Source organism: Epithele typhae (genome assembly GCF_022376455.1).
Source record: "Epithele typhae strain CBS 203.58 chromosome Unknown BXZ73scaffold_130, whole genome shotgun sequence".
In the NCBI taxonomy this organism is placed as follows: Eukaryota; Fungi; Basidiomycota; class Agaricomycetes; order Polyporales; family Epitheliaceae; genus Epithele; species Epithele typhae.
In genome coordinates, this window is record NW_025954321.1 from 32,441 (window position 1) to 50,074 (window position 17,634).

At 68.5% G+C, this 17,634-nt stretch overlaps 2 protein-coding genes across 2 annotated transcripts; both read right to left on the reverse strand.

Annotated features, from left to right (window-relative positions):
* Nucleotides 1-2,256: 2,256 nt before the first annotated feature.
* BXZ73DRAFT_56866 (NAD(P)-binding protein) lies at nt 2,257-3,590 on the reverse strand (the record flags this gene model as incomplete). Its single annotated transcript, XM_048021521.1, has 8 exons — nt 2,257-2,559; nt 2,644-2,678; nt 2,741-2,791; nt 2,860-2,953; nt 3,018-3,094; nt 3,159-3,313; nt 3,368-3,405; nt 3,459-3,590. The coding sequence occupies 8 exons, from the start codon at nt 3,588-3,590 to the stop codon at nt 2,257-2,259; spliced, it is 885 nt and encodes a 294-aa protein (XP_047871473.1).
* Nucleotides 3,591-6,942: 3,352 nt separating this feature from the next.
* BXZ73DRAFT_107909 (uncharacterized protein) lies at nt 6,943-10,761 on the reverse strand (the record flags this gene model as incomplete). The annotated part of the gene is made up of 6 exons (XM_048017031.1): nt 6,943-7,158; nt 7,238-7,525; nt 7,590-8,207; nt 8,348-8,529; nt 8,681-9,221; nt 10,453-10,761. 6 exons carry the CDS (start codon nt 10,759-10,761, stop codon nt 6,943-6,945), a joined length of 2,154 nt encoding a protein of 717 aa, XP_047871474.1.
* Nucleotides 10,762-17,634: the final 6,873 nt, after the last annotated feature.

The window sequence follows — 17,634 nt, forward strand, 5'->3', positions numbered from 1 at the left end:
ACCGCGATTTGTTCCACACCCCTGGATTACCACTCCAGTACCGACAAGCGGAACATGTCCGAATAGTTGAATCGGTCATTCTTGAAGACGAAAGGTTATTTTCTCCATAGCATCATGAAGTTCAAGGTTAAATGATCGATATCGTCAGATTCAATACTCATTTTGCTTTGCAACGCTTCAACACATCCCAACGCTCGGGCTTTCTTCGGCGTTCCGAAGCGCGTCCCCGCACCCACATCGCGTCACCGATGCCTTCAACCTCTAACGTCTATCTAGAAGGCGTGAGTGTTCTTCTACACACGACTTGTCGCCTTGCTTAAGCTGGAGGTTTCTCCGAGTTTTCTCCTTGTTGAGATCCCTCGTCTGCGTCCTCCCATTACGATATTGCCGCTGACCCACTGGTTCTCCACTTCTCTCATCAGTGTCTCCGGAAATTTCTTCTCACCTCAAGGACTCAGGAAGCTGACGACCGGACTTTTATTAGCCGATCCATCTTCCCTCGTGGCACATGAACGAACGCCATGCGACTTGGGTAAGAGAACCTTCCGCATAGTGCTCGGAAGAGTCCACTCGATGCTGATGCTGATTGTCAAAACGTGACTACAGGGATTCACCCCTTGTTCCTGCGTATCGGCGGCACCAGTCCGTTTCGCGCCGCCGCCGGCCAGGTCGCCGTTGTCGAAGTTTGGCTCAAACTCACTCTTTGGATTTCTCGCCTTTTTGCCCTCCCTTCCAGCACATCTCGTCGCCGGGCCGTAGATTCCAATCTCCGACTATCCCATGCGGCCGCGTCGCCCGTGGAACGCCCCATCAAACCTACCTTACCTCGGAGCGGCGTCGAGCGTGGCCCTCGGTCGGCGATCCCATATCCAGCCCCTCCGACCATCGCACGAAGCCCACGCAGGAGAACATCTTTGTCTCGGTGCTTGCAGAAGCCGCAAACATGCCGCTCGACCGCCGTGTGGGATCACCTCTGCCGAGGTTGGGGCACGTCGCTCTCTGTCCCCGTCCTCCTCATGGCACAAGACCACCGTTCGCTTGGCCCGTGATGTCAAGCTTCAAGTCTCGACCGACGGCCCACCGGCCCTGCGGCCACCCCGTACCTCGCCACCCCACCCAGGTCCCTGCGCCTCGTACGGCAGCGCGCCCGCCCTTCTCGCCCTTCCCCTTCCTCCACCACGCCGCCCGGTCGTGCCTCTCACGTCGCCCATCAGCTGACGGCCGCCACGCACCCTCCGACGGCGACGTTCCTGCGCTCACAGCACGAACAAGCGAAGACACCCCGGCCGCTGCTCTCCTGACCTCCGCGCGCGCCGTCGCTGGACGCTTTCCTGCCGGCAAGCCTCTTCCGACGCGGGGCTTCGCCAGCGTCGCCGGTGGAGCTCGTGCCGATACGACGCGCGCCGCCGGGTCCTCTGGCGTCCTGTTGAGCGGCCGGCGCCCCACGGGCAAGGCACCCCGGTCCTTCTCCGCCTCTCGCTCCACCCGCCGCGGCCGGCGGCGCACCGAGCTCGCACAAATGCCTCGCTCGCCGACGTCTCGGCGCGGTTCCCCTGCGAATGTTTCAGCATCGAGTCCGGGGTCGACTTCTCCGACGAAGCAGCGACGTCGGTAGGGGAAGTCGATGCTCTTAGGTCAAGTGATCGAGGAGGCTGCCGCCTGGTCCTCGGCCTACGTATGTCGATGGCACTCGGGCACGGTGCTCCTAGGCGGATGTTGTATTGTATAGCGTAACCACATCTTCCGCGAATTTCCCCGGGAGAGGCAGTTCGCGTCTTCCAGCTCAGCGGCCGCGTGGCTCGAGACGGCTCGTCGCGGCTTTTTGGCTTCGCGCGTCGAGACGGGTGTGAAACGCTTCGTTTCCGCGTTCCGTCCCCCACTCGAACTGGTAACCGCCGTCGGTCGAGCGTCCCACGCTGTCGTAGACCTACCACTAGCCACACCGAAACGGACACGAGCTTCACGCCGCATGCGGACACGGATCCCAAGCACGGGTTCGAAGCTGCATGAGGACACGGTCGGATTACACGCGAGATACAACAGTGCGGAACGTGCACGTCCAGGCTCGCCTCCGTCCCGACGGTGCGGTGCCCGAGACCCCGGTGGCCCGCGAGCCCCAGAAGCCCTCCGCGGAACATCCTCGTATCCACCCACACGCCCTCACCGTCGTACGCCCGCCGTCCCGCTCCCCCGGGAGGGGAGCTCAACCGCCGCCGTCATCCCCGTCCAACACGAGAGTCGCGCGCGCGCGCGCGCTCACAGCCGGGGCTTGATCATGCGCGCGACCGCGTCCGGGTCGAGGACCGCGGTCGGGTACGGGAGCTGCATCCCGCGCACGTGCTCGCACGCGCCGTCGACGGCGAAGACCTGGCCGGAGACGTAGCGCGCGGCGGGCGAGAAGAGGAAGACGGCCGCGTTCGCGACGTCCGCGACCTCGCCGTCGCGCCCGAGCGGGTAGTGGAGCCCGTACCGGTCCGCGTCGGGGCCCTTGGCGCTCAGCCGGTCCATGCCCTCCGTGCCGCCGATGGGCCCGGGCGCGAGCACGTTCGAGCGGACGCCCTGCGTGAGACGGTGGGGGAGGGAAGGGGGGTGGGTGTGGGTGTGAGTGCGCGGCGGTCGAAGTAGAAGCGGGGGGAGACTCACGTGGGGGCCTTCCTCGACTGCGAGCACCGCGGAGGCTGGGAGAGGAAGACGGTGAGTTCCCGAGAACTGAGGCCCGTCGCCGAGGGCTCCCACTCACTCGCGTCCACGGCGGCTTTCGCTGCGGAGACGTGCACTTGGTACGGGGTGCCTGTGGTGGCGTCGGTCAGAATGGTTGCGGCTGCACTGCCCTGAGGGGCGGGGTGCGCCCGGACGTACCCTTCCAGTGCAGGGTCGCGCTCACGTGGATGTACGACCCCTTCGAGGCGCGAGTGTGGGGGAGCGTCGCCTTGATGGTGTTGTACGTCCCAATCTGTTCGCACGTCGGACATCAGCTCGGCGCGCCTCTACGTTCACCCGCGGGAGACCGTGCGCACCGCGTCGATTTCGATAACGGTCTTGAAGCCATTCTCGGACAGCCTGGAGATCGGCGCGAGGAAGTTCCCAGCCGCACCTGGGTAAAGTGTGGAAGCAGCGATCAGTCCCAGGAGCTGTGCGTGCCAAAGGAGAAGACCGACCGCAGATGACGAAGTCGATTCTCCCAAACTTTTCGATCGTCTTTGCAACCGCATCCTGGAGCTGCTTCGGCTGTCTTACGTCCGCCTGGGTCGCGAGGCATTCCTGCCCGGTAGCAGCCGCGAGCTCTTTCGCGGTTTCCTGGAGTCGTTCAAGCCTGCCAAACAAGTGGATTTTAGACGATACGACGCTCCAACGGCGGAATACGCACTTGCGGCCAACGATGGTGGCGTTCGCACCGTGCCTCATCTGAATGACAAGGAGGTCAGCTTATTAGAGGCATTGAGCTTGCGGCTGCTTACGATCGCTTCAGTCATGCCCTTGCAAATGCCAGAGCCGCCACCGGTGCAGAAGAGCACCTTGCCCTTGAAGATGTCTTCCTTGAAGACCGAGGTGGATTTCGCCGCAGCCGGTTCAACATACGGTGCGACCATGTTGGGTACAGTGTTGGTTGGAGGTGAAAGAGAAAGGAAAAGATGCTGCGCTGTCGTGTTGATGCACCGCGCTGGGAGATGCGCTTGCCGAAGGCTGCGCTCGGCCCCGGAACTGAGAGTTGCCGGATATGTGCGCCTATTTGCCACGGGGCCGGCGGCAGTAAAAACTCCCTTTTACGCTCTTTCTATCACCAACTCCACCTGGGTTGAGACTTTGCAACGTCTCTGCCTCTTGCTTGTAACGCTGGGTAAAACAGGTTTATCGGGGGTACTTTGAAAGTGCTTTACCGTCTTTCTTCAGGCTTATCAACCGTGTACGTTCGGCCTAACTCACTTCAGCTCATCTCCTTCCTCACAGCAATGACACAGGCCCTCGGCATCAATGCCACTGAAGAGCAATAGTACGCATCACGGCCCCTAGATACCAAAGTTTCCGCTGTTTCCGACGCTCGTTACGACCGCGGCGCTCCCCGGACCCCACCCCCGCCCCCGCCGCCTTACTCGTTCGAGCAACTGGCCACCGTGCGCGCGAGGAGCGAGAGCGATCGGTACCTCAACCGTCGAACTTATCGAGATAGCGTCGCGCCGCCGCGTATTTCGCTCCTCCACTGTATGTCATCAATCGCCCCGGACTCTGAATCAGATCTGCACATCCCAGCGGGCTTATCCGCGCCCCCCTCCCGCGCGGGCAAACGTTCAACCTCGAGCCGACTGAACTGTCGCGTTGTGTGCGCACGTCCGTCGGCCCGAGCGGCGTTGTTGGTCCACGGCACGATACATACGCAGAACGCAGGAGCTGTGCCCGCGCGGGCGCCGACGCTAACCTCCCCCTCTTCCAGATCGTTCTCCCGCCGTGACGTGCTCCACGCCCCAGCCGCGTGCCCGTCGGCGGAGGTACGCCCGCGCGCACTCGCGCCGTCGGACGGGGCCACGAAGCAGCCCTCGAAGACCCGGCGCGGCGTAGGCGCCGAGAGCGCGACATTGTCCTGGGATCGGTCCCACTTCTCCTTCTCCGAGGACGGAGCTCGCGTTCAGACGCGCCCCTGGCAAAGCTTTTGGGCCGGGAGTCGACGAGAAGGCCCCCGGTGGGAGCTCGCCCCTCTCCTCCAAGAGGCAAGCGAGTCCGCCCCCGGCCGCGTCGCGTCCCACGTCCGTGCGGACCATGCGCGCTTCCTGCGCCCACCGCGCCCACCGCCGAGGACAGGCTCTGCTGCCGCGACGTTAACATTTAGGCATGGGTCCGCGGGCGATAGAGCGGCGGCGCAGCCGTCCGTCGCGCATGCGCACGCCCGAGAACGTGCTCCTTCGGGCCCAACTCTCTCATGCGAAGCCCTGCGCGCAGCGCCGGCCCCGGAGGTCAGTCCACCGCCGCGTCTGCCCGCGCACTCGCCCAGCAGCAATCCGTTAGGCTTCGCCAGGGAGCGGGCAGGATCTGCTCGTCTGCATTGAATCCCGTCTCCAGCCCGGGCCCTCTGCAAATCCTCTGCGCGCCTTCCGTGGAAGCCCCCCGAGGGGACTCGGCCCCAGCGTGCGCCAACGCCGCGATCCGGGACTCTCCGCCCCGAGCGCAGACGCACGACGAGCCGTAACCGCGAACGCGACCCCGGCGCGGCACGCGCACGACGCGTCCCCCCATGCGCACCGGCACCGTCAACAGTCGCACAAGCACTCCGTCTGCGCCCGCGTCGGGTCGGAGGATCGGAGGATGTCGCACTCAAGCCAGCCCCGTGCGCTCGCCGTCCGCGACGCTGAAGCTGAAGGCCGCGCATGGACGACCCTGCAGTGCACGCGCGGGGGGACGCTGCGAGCCGCGTGCGCGCGCAGCAGGTGCTGCCGCCCGTCGCCCGCGAACGCCGTTCGGTGCTGCGCCGCGCCGCGCCTCTCGGACCGCCTCGTTTCGCGCGTCATCGCCCCGGCCTCACCGCGCACCGCGCGCTGGCTAGCTTTCTGCACGCTCCAAGTCCCGAGTCCCGAGTTCCAAGCCCCGAGTCCAAGTCGCAAGTCCAGGTCCGCCGCAAAGCAAACCGGCGCTCGTTCCACCCACCCGACGACCGATGACCGATGGCCGATGACGATGGATGGGAAACAATATTTGGGATGCACCGGCCCAGAAGCCCGCGGGGCTCGGGTTCCATCCACCCCGCAGCCTGGAGGACGACGGAGGTACTGCACCCCCGCCGTCCCCGACTCGCGCGCGCAGACCGCAGCCAAGCCTGGCGGATCGCGACGCGTGCGGCGACGGAGGCGCGCCTGACCGTGCCGGACGCGGCCTTGCAAGGGACCTGTCGGAATTCCACGCGCGGCGCACGTCACGCAGCGCTCGATCGCGAGACGAGCGCGCGGCGGACGAGTCCTGCGTGCTGAGTCGTGACTGGGGTCGAGAACACGTACGCACGTACGCACGCACGCACGCACGACGCAAGGGTCTGGCCAGCCCGTGCACCTGCACCTGCACCTGCGCACATGCTGCCCAGCGGCAGAGGGGATAACCATGACAGGGAAGACGTGTCCGAGGGCGCGCGCGCGGGTCACGAGACGCCCCGCGGGCGACGGGCCGCGGCGGCAGCGGGGGATGACTCGAGGTCGACGACGGACACTCAGAGAGCGGGGCGGGGGGGGGGACGGTGCGATGTGCATAGAGCTGATAGAGGATAGCGTGCTACGGGCGGGGGCGTGGTACATTGTATAAGTGATTGCGGGCGGACCTGTGTACGTAGAGACGGAGAACGACGGGAGACGAGCAGAGGAGGTCCGGGAGAGCAGCGATCCGAGAGCGTGGGCGAGCAACGATGGGGAGGAAGCGAAAGTGAAATCCGTGTAGTGAGTGCGAACAAGAGGGCGGGGCGGGGGGAGGGTGGGGGGTTGAGGGAAGTGGACAGGGGAAAACGGGGTGAAGGTTAGAAGAAGAAAGACGACAAGGGCGACCATCGCGAGCCCGCCATTAGTCCATGCATGAGTGAACTACAGTATCATATACAGAGAGGAAGCACGGACGCGCGTAGGCCAACGAGACGCAGGACGCACACGAAACCGCGAGGGGGGCCCGTGAGAGGCCCGAGCGACGGACGGGGCAGAGGCGAGGCGAGGCGAGGCGGAGCCCCCCCGTCTCGGACGAGCACAAGGGCGAGCGGCGCGGGGAAGACGGGCGAACCACCCCCAGCCCCGGGCCACGCGCGTGCGCGCGCGCGGCGGAGGGGGGCGCGGAGATCTATCAGACCTCGCAGAAGCCCCGGCAGCTCGGGCGCAACTCGGACTCCGTCCCCCCCCCTCCAGCCCCAAACTCCAAACTTCAGGCTCCGAGGACCGATCCCCAATTCCGCCTGGTCCCCCCCTAGCCTCGCCCTGCACGTCCTCAGCGCCCCCCGAACCGGTCGTCCCAGTAGCTCGCGAGGTTCGCGGCGGCCGCGGCGGCACTCCGCGGCGCGCCGTCCCCGGCGCCGGGGGACCCCTGCTGCATCGGCGAGTGCGCAAAGGGCGAGACGAGGCCGGCGCGCGCGCCCTGGCCCGCCGCCGTCCGCGCCGCGCCGTACTGCGACCACGGGCCCGCGGGCGAGAACGGGCTCTGGCTCTGTCCGTGCCGTGTGCGTGTGCGTGCCCGTGCCGTGCCCGTGGTGGGACGGGTGCGCGGAGTGCGAGTGGGAGGATACCTGGTGCTCGGCGGACGGCCGGCGGCCGGCGCCGGTGAGGCCTCCGGGGGAGTAGAAGTCCGAGGCGGGGGACGAGGCGGCGGCGGCGGCGGCGGCGGCGGCGAGGTCCATCGCCTTCGTCCCCGGGGACTCGTGCGGGAAGAAGGCGGAGGTGAGGGTCGGGAACGCGTTCGGCGGGTTCGGGTTCGGCGTGTGCGCGCCGCCGTAGCCGGCGGAGGACGAGGAGGAGCTCGTCGACGTCGCGCTCGACCACGGCCGCGCGGGCACCTGCGGCGAGTACGGGTCCGGCTTCGTGTGGTGGACCGTGGCCGTTGCCGAGTCCGGAGGCGGGTGCGCCGGCAGCGGCGGAAACAGCGGACCGACGCGAGGGCTGTCGCCCGGCGACGGAGGACATGTCGAGCGCGGGCAGGACGGGCCAGTTCGCGCGCGCGGCGGGGTCGACGGCGCCGCTGCCGCTGCGCGGGCGCTGGTCCCAGAGGCCGTACAGCGACGACGACGACGACGTCTGCTGCGGCGCCTGGTGGTGGTTTTGGTGGTGCGGGTAGAGCGAGTGCGGGCCTGCCGAGGACGCGTACGCGCTCAGGCTGCTGAGGTCGCCCATGCCCCCGCGAGGGGGGTGGAAGTCGGACTGGTACGGGTACGAGCACCCGCTGCCGCCGCCGCCGCTTCCGGCGTGGGAGTCCTGCCCGAAGCCGGCGAGGGACGCGTGCGCGGGCGGGCGGGTGTACTGCGCGTCTTGCGGGGAGGGCAGCATGAGGGCGTCGTCGCCGTCGACCGGGGACGTCTCGTCGTACCCGGGGTCGTCCGGGTCGAGCGCGGTGCCGCCGTCGGGGCCGTCGTCGTGGCTCGGCTCGGGCTTGCGCTTCTTGCGGGAGTTGTTCGGGCGGCGGCGGTAGACGTAGTCGGGGTACTTTGAGTTGAAGTTGTCCTTGAGCTTCTTGGCCTGGTCCAGGTAGAACTTTTTGTCCGACTGCTCGCGCGTGTAGTAGACGGGCGTGGGCGTGGGCGTGAGGAGAGTTCCGGGCGCGGGAAGTTGAAGTTTTGGGCGACGGGAGAGGAGACCGAAAGCAGGGTGAGCGGACGGGCTCGGGGAGAGAGACGGGCACGGACCATGTCCATCGCGTTCCACTCCTTGGAGAGGATCTTGCTCACGTCGCCGGTGCGCATCATCTGGTTCGCGGCCGAGATCTGGGGGCGGCGCTTGCGGGCGAAGATCATGAACGCGTTCATCGGTCGCTTCGGCGTCCCGTCCGCGTTTAGCGTCTGGGACGTGAGCGCGTGGTACGGGTCGTCTGTACTCCCCGTCGAGGTCGCCGCCGCCGAATCCGTCGAGGTAACGACAGCGGATGGAACGCACCAGACAGACGAGGGGAAGAACGCGCATACAGTCAGCGCCCCCCGCCGCTTGCGCACGAAAACGCAGAAAATAGAGAAAACACGCACCAGGTCCGGGCTGCGCGCCCTCGTCCGCGCCAGGCTCGGGGAGGGCGTTGAACGCGGCGCCCGAGGACGCCTCCGAGTCCGCGGGGGACCCGTCCCGCTCGCGCTCGGCCCTGGGCGGCTCCTCGGCGCCAGCTGCAGGGGCGGGAACGGCGCGCCTGCGTGGTAGCGGCTCATCGAGGGGGCGAGAACGGCGACGGCGGGGGAGGGGACGAGAGCGAGGGCTGCTGTGGGGGAAAGTACGGCCGCCACGGTGGACAGTGTGGGTGCGGGTGCGGGTGCGGGTGGGCGCGGGCGCGGGGGAGAGCTCGAGGGTGGACGAGAGAGGAAGGAGAGAGGGAGCGGTGGTGGTGGTGGTGGCAGAGAGGACAGAGGCGGAGCGAGGCGCGCGGAGGCGGCGAGCACGGGCTGCGGCGTGCGCCGGGGCGGCGGAGCGAGAAGCTGGAGCGGGGGCGTGGGCGGACGCGCAGAGAAGCGGCGGGGCGAGGCTCCGGGGCAGGCGAGCGTCCTGGACGGCGATCGAGGGCGGGCTCGAGCTTTGCGGCTGAGGCGGCTTCGTGCGAGCGAGCGTGCGTGTGCGGGCGGAGGAGAGGCAAGGCAGCAGGGCGAGGCGAGGCGGTTGGGCGGGGGGCGCGGCGCGGCTCGTGCGTGCGCGGCGCGGGGGAGGGCGAGGGCGTTATAGGTCGGCTCGGAGGAGGAGGTGAGAGAGCGAGAGAAGCGGCGCGCAGAGAACGCGGGCTCGAGAACGCGGTAAAAGGCCGCGTGCGCCCGTCCCCGGCACTGAGCGTGCCCCCCGCGAGCGTCCGCCCATGCCGCGGCGCCCCCGGCCCTGCCTCTGCGCCTGCGCGGGCGCGGGGCGTGCGCGACGAGCGGCCGGGCGGGCGGCGCGTCGAGGTCGCGGAGGACGCTCCGAGCGTGGACGGTGGCGGACAGCCCGAGCGGCCGGCCGGAGGACAGGCACCTGCGCCGGCGGGATTTCGCCCTTTCGCCCCCGCCCAGATCTGCCTGGCGAGTTTGCCTTTTTAGATTCGTCCAGACTGGCGGTCTCCTGCTTTCGGCTAGCCGTGATCGCGCGCGTCGCGCCCCCCCGCTTCTCCCGTCACAAGCCCCGCGTCCCATGATCTGCCCCCCGCTCCCTCTGCGCGCGCGCGCGCGCACGTCGGGACTCGGCCGTCCCCAGCGCGGTCCTCCTCCGCGGCGCCCCCGTGCGGGCGACGGGAGGGGCCGTGGCAGACGGCACAACGACGCCCGCGCCCCACATGACCCCGCGCCGACTCGAGCTTTTTCCAAGTTCGCGCCTGATGTCGATGCGAGCCTCTGCGATCCGCCGACGGTCGAGGCCCGCATCGCCTCCCCCGCTGCCGCTGCCGCGGACGCAGACGCCGTGGCCAGGCGGCTCGATCGCGATCGAACGCGTGCGCAGGGCAGATCGAGCGCGTCGGCCCTGCAGGTGTGCGGCGATGACAATGTCCTTGAAGTTGGATGTCGTGGCCGTGACGGTACTTGCTGGTCGAGATGCTCGTCGGCCCACGCACGGACAGCAAGACGGCGCACTACGTCGGCGCTCGGGCGGGCTCTCCGCAGAAGCAGTCGTCGCCGCGTCGCGTGATCGGCGGACGCAGAGTCTGCACATGTCCGGCGGGACGGACGTCGACGGAGGGTCGAGCGGCGGGCGCGCACCGACACCCGCGCGCCGATACTTACCCGATGCGCACCGTGTCCGTGTGCGCGACGTGCACTCGCTCTTGGCTCGCGCCTCTTCAGTGCCTACTTACCGCCCTCGTCCGCTGCTGGTGACGATGAATTCGTGCCAGAGCTGTGAGTATCTCCGTGCCCTCGTCCGCTGCGGCGGACGTCGATCCGCCGCTGATGCCGTCCGTCCTGACGTCCGCACGCCCAGCGGCGGCGAGGGCCGGCCTGCGCGCGGCGGTGGCGAGCCGTGTGACGGCATCCATCCAGATTCTGCGCATGGCAGCGGTAGCAGCCGCCAGCTGCGGGCGCACGACGTGCACCGCGCGCGAGAGAGACAGCGGCAGCGGCGCGCTGATGCGCCCGCGCGTGCGCCCCGGGCGCACCGTGGACATTGCAGGAACGGAGAACTTGATGGACGGAGACGGGTGCGCACGACGCAGACGTGGCGGCAGCGCGTGGCGAGTGCCAGCATCGTCCGTCGAAGGCCGAGCCCAGCGTGCTTGAGCTTCGAAGTTCTTGGACGCGAGAGGCGGGGGGCCCGGGCGAGCGGACGGGCGCGCGCGCACCTAAACTGACGCGAGCGGCCGTCGTCAGCCGCTGATGGGACAGCAGACGCAGACGCAGAGCTCGACGTTCGCTGCGGGGGGGCGGGAGATTGGCACGGGCGATCGAGAGCAGCTGTGGACTGAATGGGCGCGAATGAATGGGCGAGGGATTGTGTGCGTCGCTGTCGCCGCGCGGGGCGCGAGTGAATGCGCGCGAAACCCAGCGAGGCGCGAATCCGCGGGCTAGAAGGTGCGTGCAAGAAGGCGACACGAGCGCAGACTGAATGAGGACGCGGACGCGCGGGGGAGAACGATGAGCAGAGGCTATCCGACGGCGGCGAGCCCCGGCGCGGGCCCCCCGCCATTCAGTCATTTACAGCCCACCGCGCTCGATCAACAGGCGTCCCTCGCGGGAGGCCTCCAACTGAATCGCCGGCCCAACCACACACGACGCACTCCGCACGTCCTTTGAACCACCGCGAACAGTCCAGTGTGCCAGCCCTCGTCCACGTCCGCTCCAGGTCGCTGGGCCTGGGGCGCGTTAACAACACACACCGGCGAGCGAGCGCTCTCCGGCCCCCTGCGCCTGTTCGCGACATCTTCTCCCAGCCCTCTCGCTCGCGAGGCGCAGCGCCCGGGCCCAGGAGAGGGAGAGGAAGAGGAAGGGGGCGTCGCAGGCCGCCGCGCGAGGACGTGGTGCCACCGCCCGTGTCGCGACGCTCTGTTCCCGCAGGGCCCGCCGCTTGGGATGGGATGGGCCGGAGAACGCCGGGGTCGAGTCGATGGACGTCCTTCGTCGAACGCCGTCTGATGATCCAGATCCCCGACTCCCGAGCCCCGTGCGGACGTCTCCGCGACCTCCCGCCGCCGCCGTCGTCCGCTGGGGGCGACTGGCAGGCGACTGGCATGGCGACGGCGGGGCATCGAGAGAGACGAGAACGGACGGGGTCGAGACCCGACGAGCGCGAGAGCAGCCGCGGCGAAAACACAGGGAAGAACGCAGAAGCAAGGGGAACAGGACGGACGCACGTCACGAGCCGCTCGCCAGCTGGCGGCCCTTCCAATTTCTGATCCCCCGTCGCCCGCGTCGTCCGCAAACTCCAGTCCCGGCTCGCGACTCGCGCGCCAGGCGGGCCCCTCGACCTTGATTCCGTCGACCGGCTGCTGCGCGCATCTGCCGGGGCGTGTGACGGTGTTCGTCTGGGGCGGGCGTCGGCGTCGGCGTCGGCGTTGGAACGTACGCGTGAGATCTCGAGACGCGGGCGAGTCAGGGCGAGGGCGAAGACCAGAAGAGGAGCTTCAAGCAAAAGCGCCCGTCCCGACCAAGTTCGAACCCACCCAGGGCACGTACGGTTCCGCCCGGCCGGGTCGCGGCTGCCGCCGCGTCTGCGTCGGCGCCACGTGCACGCGCGCCTCCGTTGCGGTAAGTTCTGCTCTCGACCTCCCGACCTCTCTCACACTCGGAAGACGACGACGACGACGACGACGCCGGTGCGCATTTGTTGCCAGCGCGCCGCAGCGAAGTCCCCTTGCCCCGGCGGCGGTGGCCTGGCCTGGCCTGGTCGCGATAGGTGGAGCCGAGAAGCAAAGCTCGCCAGCTGGATGATCTGCACGCACGGCTAACCCAGGAACCCTTCCCTCACTTCCCCGCGGTCGCCGCCGCCGACAGATGCCAGCTGCTCGTGCCTGCGCTCGTGCGCTCGGCTGCTGGTGGCCCGCACCCAGGCTTCTAGCTTCGACCCCGCGCCCCTCCACTCGGACGTCGCAGCACGACAGCTTCGCGGTCGCGGTCACCGCCACGGCGTCCTCGACGCTCACCGCGAGCTTGAGCGCATTCGATCTCGACTCGGGCTCCAATGTTCGGGCGCTCATTGGCGGACGGAACCCAACCTTACTTGCAGAATAGACGCTCGGCGTTCTGGCTCAGCGCTTGTCTTTCGATCGATGACGTCGTTCGATCGCGCCCCTCCCGGACCGTTGTGGCGCCCGCTGGTCCCCAGACCCCCCATGGCCAGCTGCAAAGCAAGACGCCGCGGAGACATCGATAGCGTCGCGCGCCGCATCGGTGCGCCTGGAGCTTCGTGCCAGCGTCCGTCGCTATCGCGAACGTCCGTGCACGCGGGCCGCGCGTCCCGCGAGGTACTTAGGTTATGCTACCGAGCCTCGGCGAGCGCGCGCGCGCGCTGCCCCGCGGCGAACAATTCCCTCGCGGACGCGCGCGCGCTCGGCGCGCTCCCGTCCCACCGGCCGGCATTGGCGCGGACGCACAGGAGGCCAACGTCGCCGCGCATCCCGGCGTCGAACCCCGCAGTGTGAGATCGTCGGCCGCGCGCGCACGAATTCGACTACGGAGCCGAACAAGCGTGCTTGAGTTTGAGGATTCATTAATATTGATGATTAATCGATCAACCGTTGACGTGCCCTCGTTGGAGCGCACGCCCGATTCCCAGGGCTCTTCCCCGGCGGGCGCGGGCCGCGCCCACAGCAGGAAACCGCGCTGCCGGGATGGGTCGAGCGCGCGCCGCAGTCTATCGACTCACCTCTGCGCATCCGCGGCGGCATCGGGCCTCTCGCGTCAACCCGCCTTCGCTCCGGCCGCGCGGGAGAACGGGGAAAACATACACATCAAGAGTTCAGCTCGTCAACTGCAAGTCGTACCACGGTCCCGCGCACGCCTACGCAAGTGGCCAGTGAGCGTTCCCGTCGCAGACGTCGAGGATCTGTCAACGTGTCGTTCACGTCGCTGTCAACCCCGCGCGGCGCGCGTGCCCGCCCCTCCCCCCGATCCGCGTTACGGCAGGCCCACCAGCGGCCTGTCCAGCTCAGGTGCGCCAAGCCCGAGCCCGCCCGCCGCGAGGCTGTACTTACCGCCCGCGGTGAGCGTGAACGTACGTCCACACTTTCGTCCACCGCAGCCCGTCGCAGAGCGGGCAGGAGGGTCGGGGGATGGGCCCGTGGTAGGAGTTACGATATTGCCGAGGCACCGTGTGCTGCTACGGGCCCGCGGTCGTGTCGTATTTTCCTCCGCGTTGGAACGTCGTGTGCTGCGCCACGGCCGTGCAGGGAAACCTTCACGGCTGTGGGGAACGAGGAGGTCGACGCCACCGTGCCAGTTGACGCCAAGGCGTGCGCTCGCTGCAGTCGCGATGCCACCCCCCGCACGACCCGCCGCGAACCATCCCAACCCTTGCGGAGAAATGTGCACGGGCGCGACACGGACGCACATATACACGCCTCGTGCGGGCAGGGTGGACAAACGTACGTGTGACGGCGCGAACAGCGCGACCCGCGACCCCCGTGACCAGCGCCACATCTGACAGCGACGTCCCGCTCACAGCTCACCTCAGCTCATCTCGCGTTCGACTCGCATACCTGTTCCCATATACCGCCTCAAGCCCGCCGCGATAGGGAGGAGAGGGAAGGAGAGGCGACTGCCGCGGCGGCTCCGCACCGACAAGGCCGCGCGCGAACTCCGAGGCCCGAGGTCCGGCAGGCGAAAGTCCGACTGGGGCCCGCCCGCCGTGCGCACGTTATCGATTATCTGCCGTCGCGCGGGGCGGCTGAGAGCGGGAGGAGGAGGAGGAGGAGGAGGAGAAGGAGGAGGAGCGGATGGCTCGTGTGGCGGGGGGTCGGGGCGGGCTGCTGTGGGGGCGGGTCGGGATGGCGGGTCGCGGCTGGGTGGACGTTGGACGGCTGATTGAGGGCAGTGGTTCGGGACTGTGGGCTGGGGGTTCGGAGTAGTTGTGGCAAGGGTACAGCTGTACAGAGCGACTGTAGGGGACGGATCCAGAGGGGGGGGTGTTGGCAGTAGAGTGGGAGGGACGACGGGCGTCGTGCTACCAGCCGCTCGAACTAGCCGTCCCGTTTTCCCCGCCTCATGACTGGTTGATTTGTATTCTGAGTGCCCCCGGACCCCGGTGTATGTCGGACGTGTGGACGGAAACAGAACGTTTCCTCTTGACGTCAGCAGCGGCATATAGCCAGCATTCGCTCGATGAGAATCATTAAAAAGGTAACTGCACGCTGCGGTCGGAGCCCCCGGCAGCCATCTGCTAACGAGCTCGGCAGACACACTCACCGCTCGCACTACGGCCTTGAAGACGAGACGCGAAATGTAAGTACGAGTGCCACACGTTGTGCCCAATCGTCCGTCGAACGCCCACCGCCATCACCCCCCACCGCGCACCATGCAGGCTGCAGCACTCCGGGCCCCATGGCCACCTCCAGCCTGAAGACTCGAAAGCGTCGACGCAGCGCAGGACCGCACGCGCATGAACTGACCCAGGCCACTCCCGAGTGCCGAGGAGCTGGCGGCTCGTCGGGCGCGCGGCACATGACCGCGTCGTGCGGGGTATCAGCCGACGCAGTCACGCGCCGCGGCCTGCGCGCGAAAGAGGCGTTGGGGGGAAGCCTGCCTGGTCCCGTGTGCGGTGTCGTCGAGAAGGCGGCGGACGTCCTCGCGGGCTGGGCGTTCGACCGTCGCGGAACGGTCTGCGCGGTCTGCGGTCTGCGGTCGATCGGGGACTGGGCGGATGGCGCGCTCGGGCGACGGGGCGGGAGGCTGGGTGGAACGCCGACGTCGTTCAATTGGGTGGTTCGCCCGCCACGCGCGTGTGGGGTGTGGGGCCCGGCGAGCGAGCGTCGTGCGGCAGCCGGCCAGCTGCCGGATGGTGTGATGTCATGCGCGCGGGTGAAAAAAGCGACCGAGGGGGACGTACTGGGCTCGGCGCGCGTGCGAGCCGTGGGGCAAGCTGGCTCGAGCTGGTGATCGCGGAGCACCGAGTCGAGTGCCGGTCGGCCGTCGTCCTGCCTGGCCAGGTCCTTCCGCTGGCCGTCGATTCTGGCCGGCCTGTGTGCTGCGAGCACGGACTTCGTGCGGCGAGCCTGCGCCCGGCCCGAGCCCAGGTCGCGGGCCACATCCCGTCGCCTTCGTCTGGCTCTTCGGCACGCGTCCTGCTCGTTCCGCCCTTCCTTCTCGCACCCCGCCCGCTCCCCCGCACCCGTCGACGCCCTTCGCTCGCGGCCTGTTGTGCCAGATCCGCGCGCGAGCCAATCATCGCATGCTTGCACGTACACCGTGCGACGGGACGTGCGGCGCGACGCACCGTGCCCCGCTGCTTGAAGCTCGATCCGTGCTTCGCACCCCAAAGACGCCAGGCACCGGGCCCTGCCCCGCACCGTCGAAGCGTGGCGAAGTCGCAGGCCAGCCTCACTAGCACGGATCCCGAGCCCCGAGCCCCGAGCTCCGAGGTTGCGATCCCGAGTTCCAAGCCCCAAGGCCAGACCGTCCAGACGCGAGGGCGTGTACGGTCCTACCACCCGCCGGGCTCTGCGCGAGCCCGTTCGACGTGCACCTGGACTCGAGGACCCGGGCCCGACGTCCGGGGATCGTGGCGGCCGTCGAGGTTGGTGCGGACGCGCGCACGGTGGGTTTGTGTCCTGGAAGACGGATGCGATGGCGTGCGCGGTCTCCCCTCGACCGCGTTCTTCCATCCGTCAGTTGGCGCGAGGCGAGGATACGGCCCGGACGACAGACGAGCGTCGACGCGAAGCCCCGCCCAGGCACGCCGGCGCAGAGGCAAACCGGGGTGAAGTCCACCTAGGAAGGCCTGAGGAGCGCAGACAACGTTCTCCGGCCCCGATCGAAAGGCTCGCGGTCTGAACTCGCTCTCGACCTCGGATTTGACGTTCTGTACGTCCGAAATGTTCCCCAAGTCAGCCAACAATGAGGTGGAATCGATAGCGACACAACGCACCGCCCATGGCCACCTCCCAATCTCCCCCAGGCGCGCCTCCCGCCCTCTCCCTCCCTCCCGCACGGCCCGACTGCCCCCGCAGCGGCCTCGCGAGCGCAGCGCGCCCCTGCTGCACGCACCCTCCTCGATATTCCCGCGGCGTTGGCCACGCAAGCCGTTTCCTCTCCCTCTCTCTCCTCCCCCGCATTCTCGACCTCTCCCGCGTTCGTCGACCTTCTGCGCGCGAACCACCCCCGCGCGGGGCCTGGGACGCGGCACGGGGGGGCGCGTGCCACGGGCCTGCGAACGGCACGCGTCGACGGACTGCTGCCGCGCACGGGGGCCGAGGCGGGAGCGTGGACGTGGGCGTGGGCGTGGGCGCGGGCGACTCCGGAGGACCCTGCAGGGGAGCACGCCACCGCACCCAGATCGCGCGTCAGAGCCGGTCGCGGTTTGGCTTTTACGCGGGGCGAGCGCGCAGCGAGAGGGCTGGTCGACTGCCAACCAGGGAAACCCCGGGGCTTGTCGAGTGCACGGGGCCCCCTGTCGCCTGTCGAGGCAGTCAGTGCCGTGCGCCGGGAGGCCAGGCCACCAGGTGCCACCGCCATGCGTGCGCACTGGGGAGCAGGCACGGGGCGGGCCGCGTGACACGGACTTACCGCGTCGGACCTGACTGGCCTCTTTCTGTTTCGGTTTCTGCGTGCGGCCCCGCCGGCGTACGTGCGCGCGGGTGGGGTTTGCGCGGGCGCGTGCGGACGTGCTGGGAAGACGCGGGAACTTGGAAGGGGCGGGGGCCGCGCATGTGCATGAAGGCCTGACGTCTGCCGCGACCGGGCGGGCGAAGGCGAAGGCTGATCCTGATCCTGGGCTCGACGAGGAGAAGCGCGAGACGGGTCACGCGCGGCGCGACATTGTCCGCCAAGCCCGTCCTGCCAGCGTGCCGGCGGGAGGCTCGAGGTTCAAAGTTCGAGGTTCGAGGTCGGGG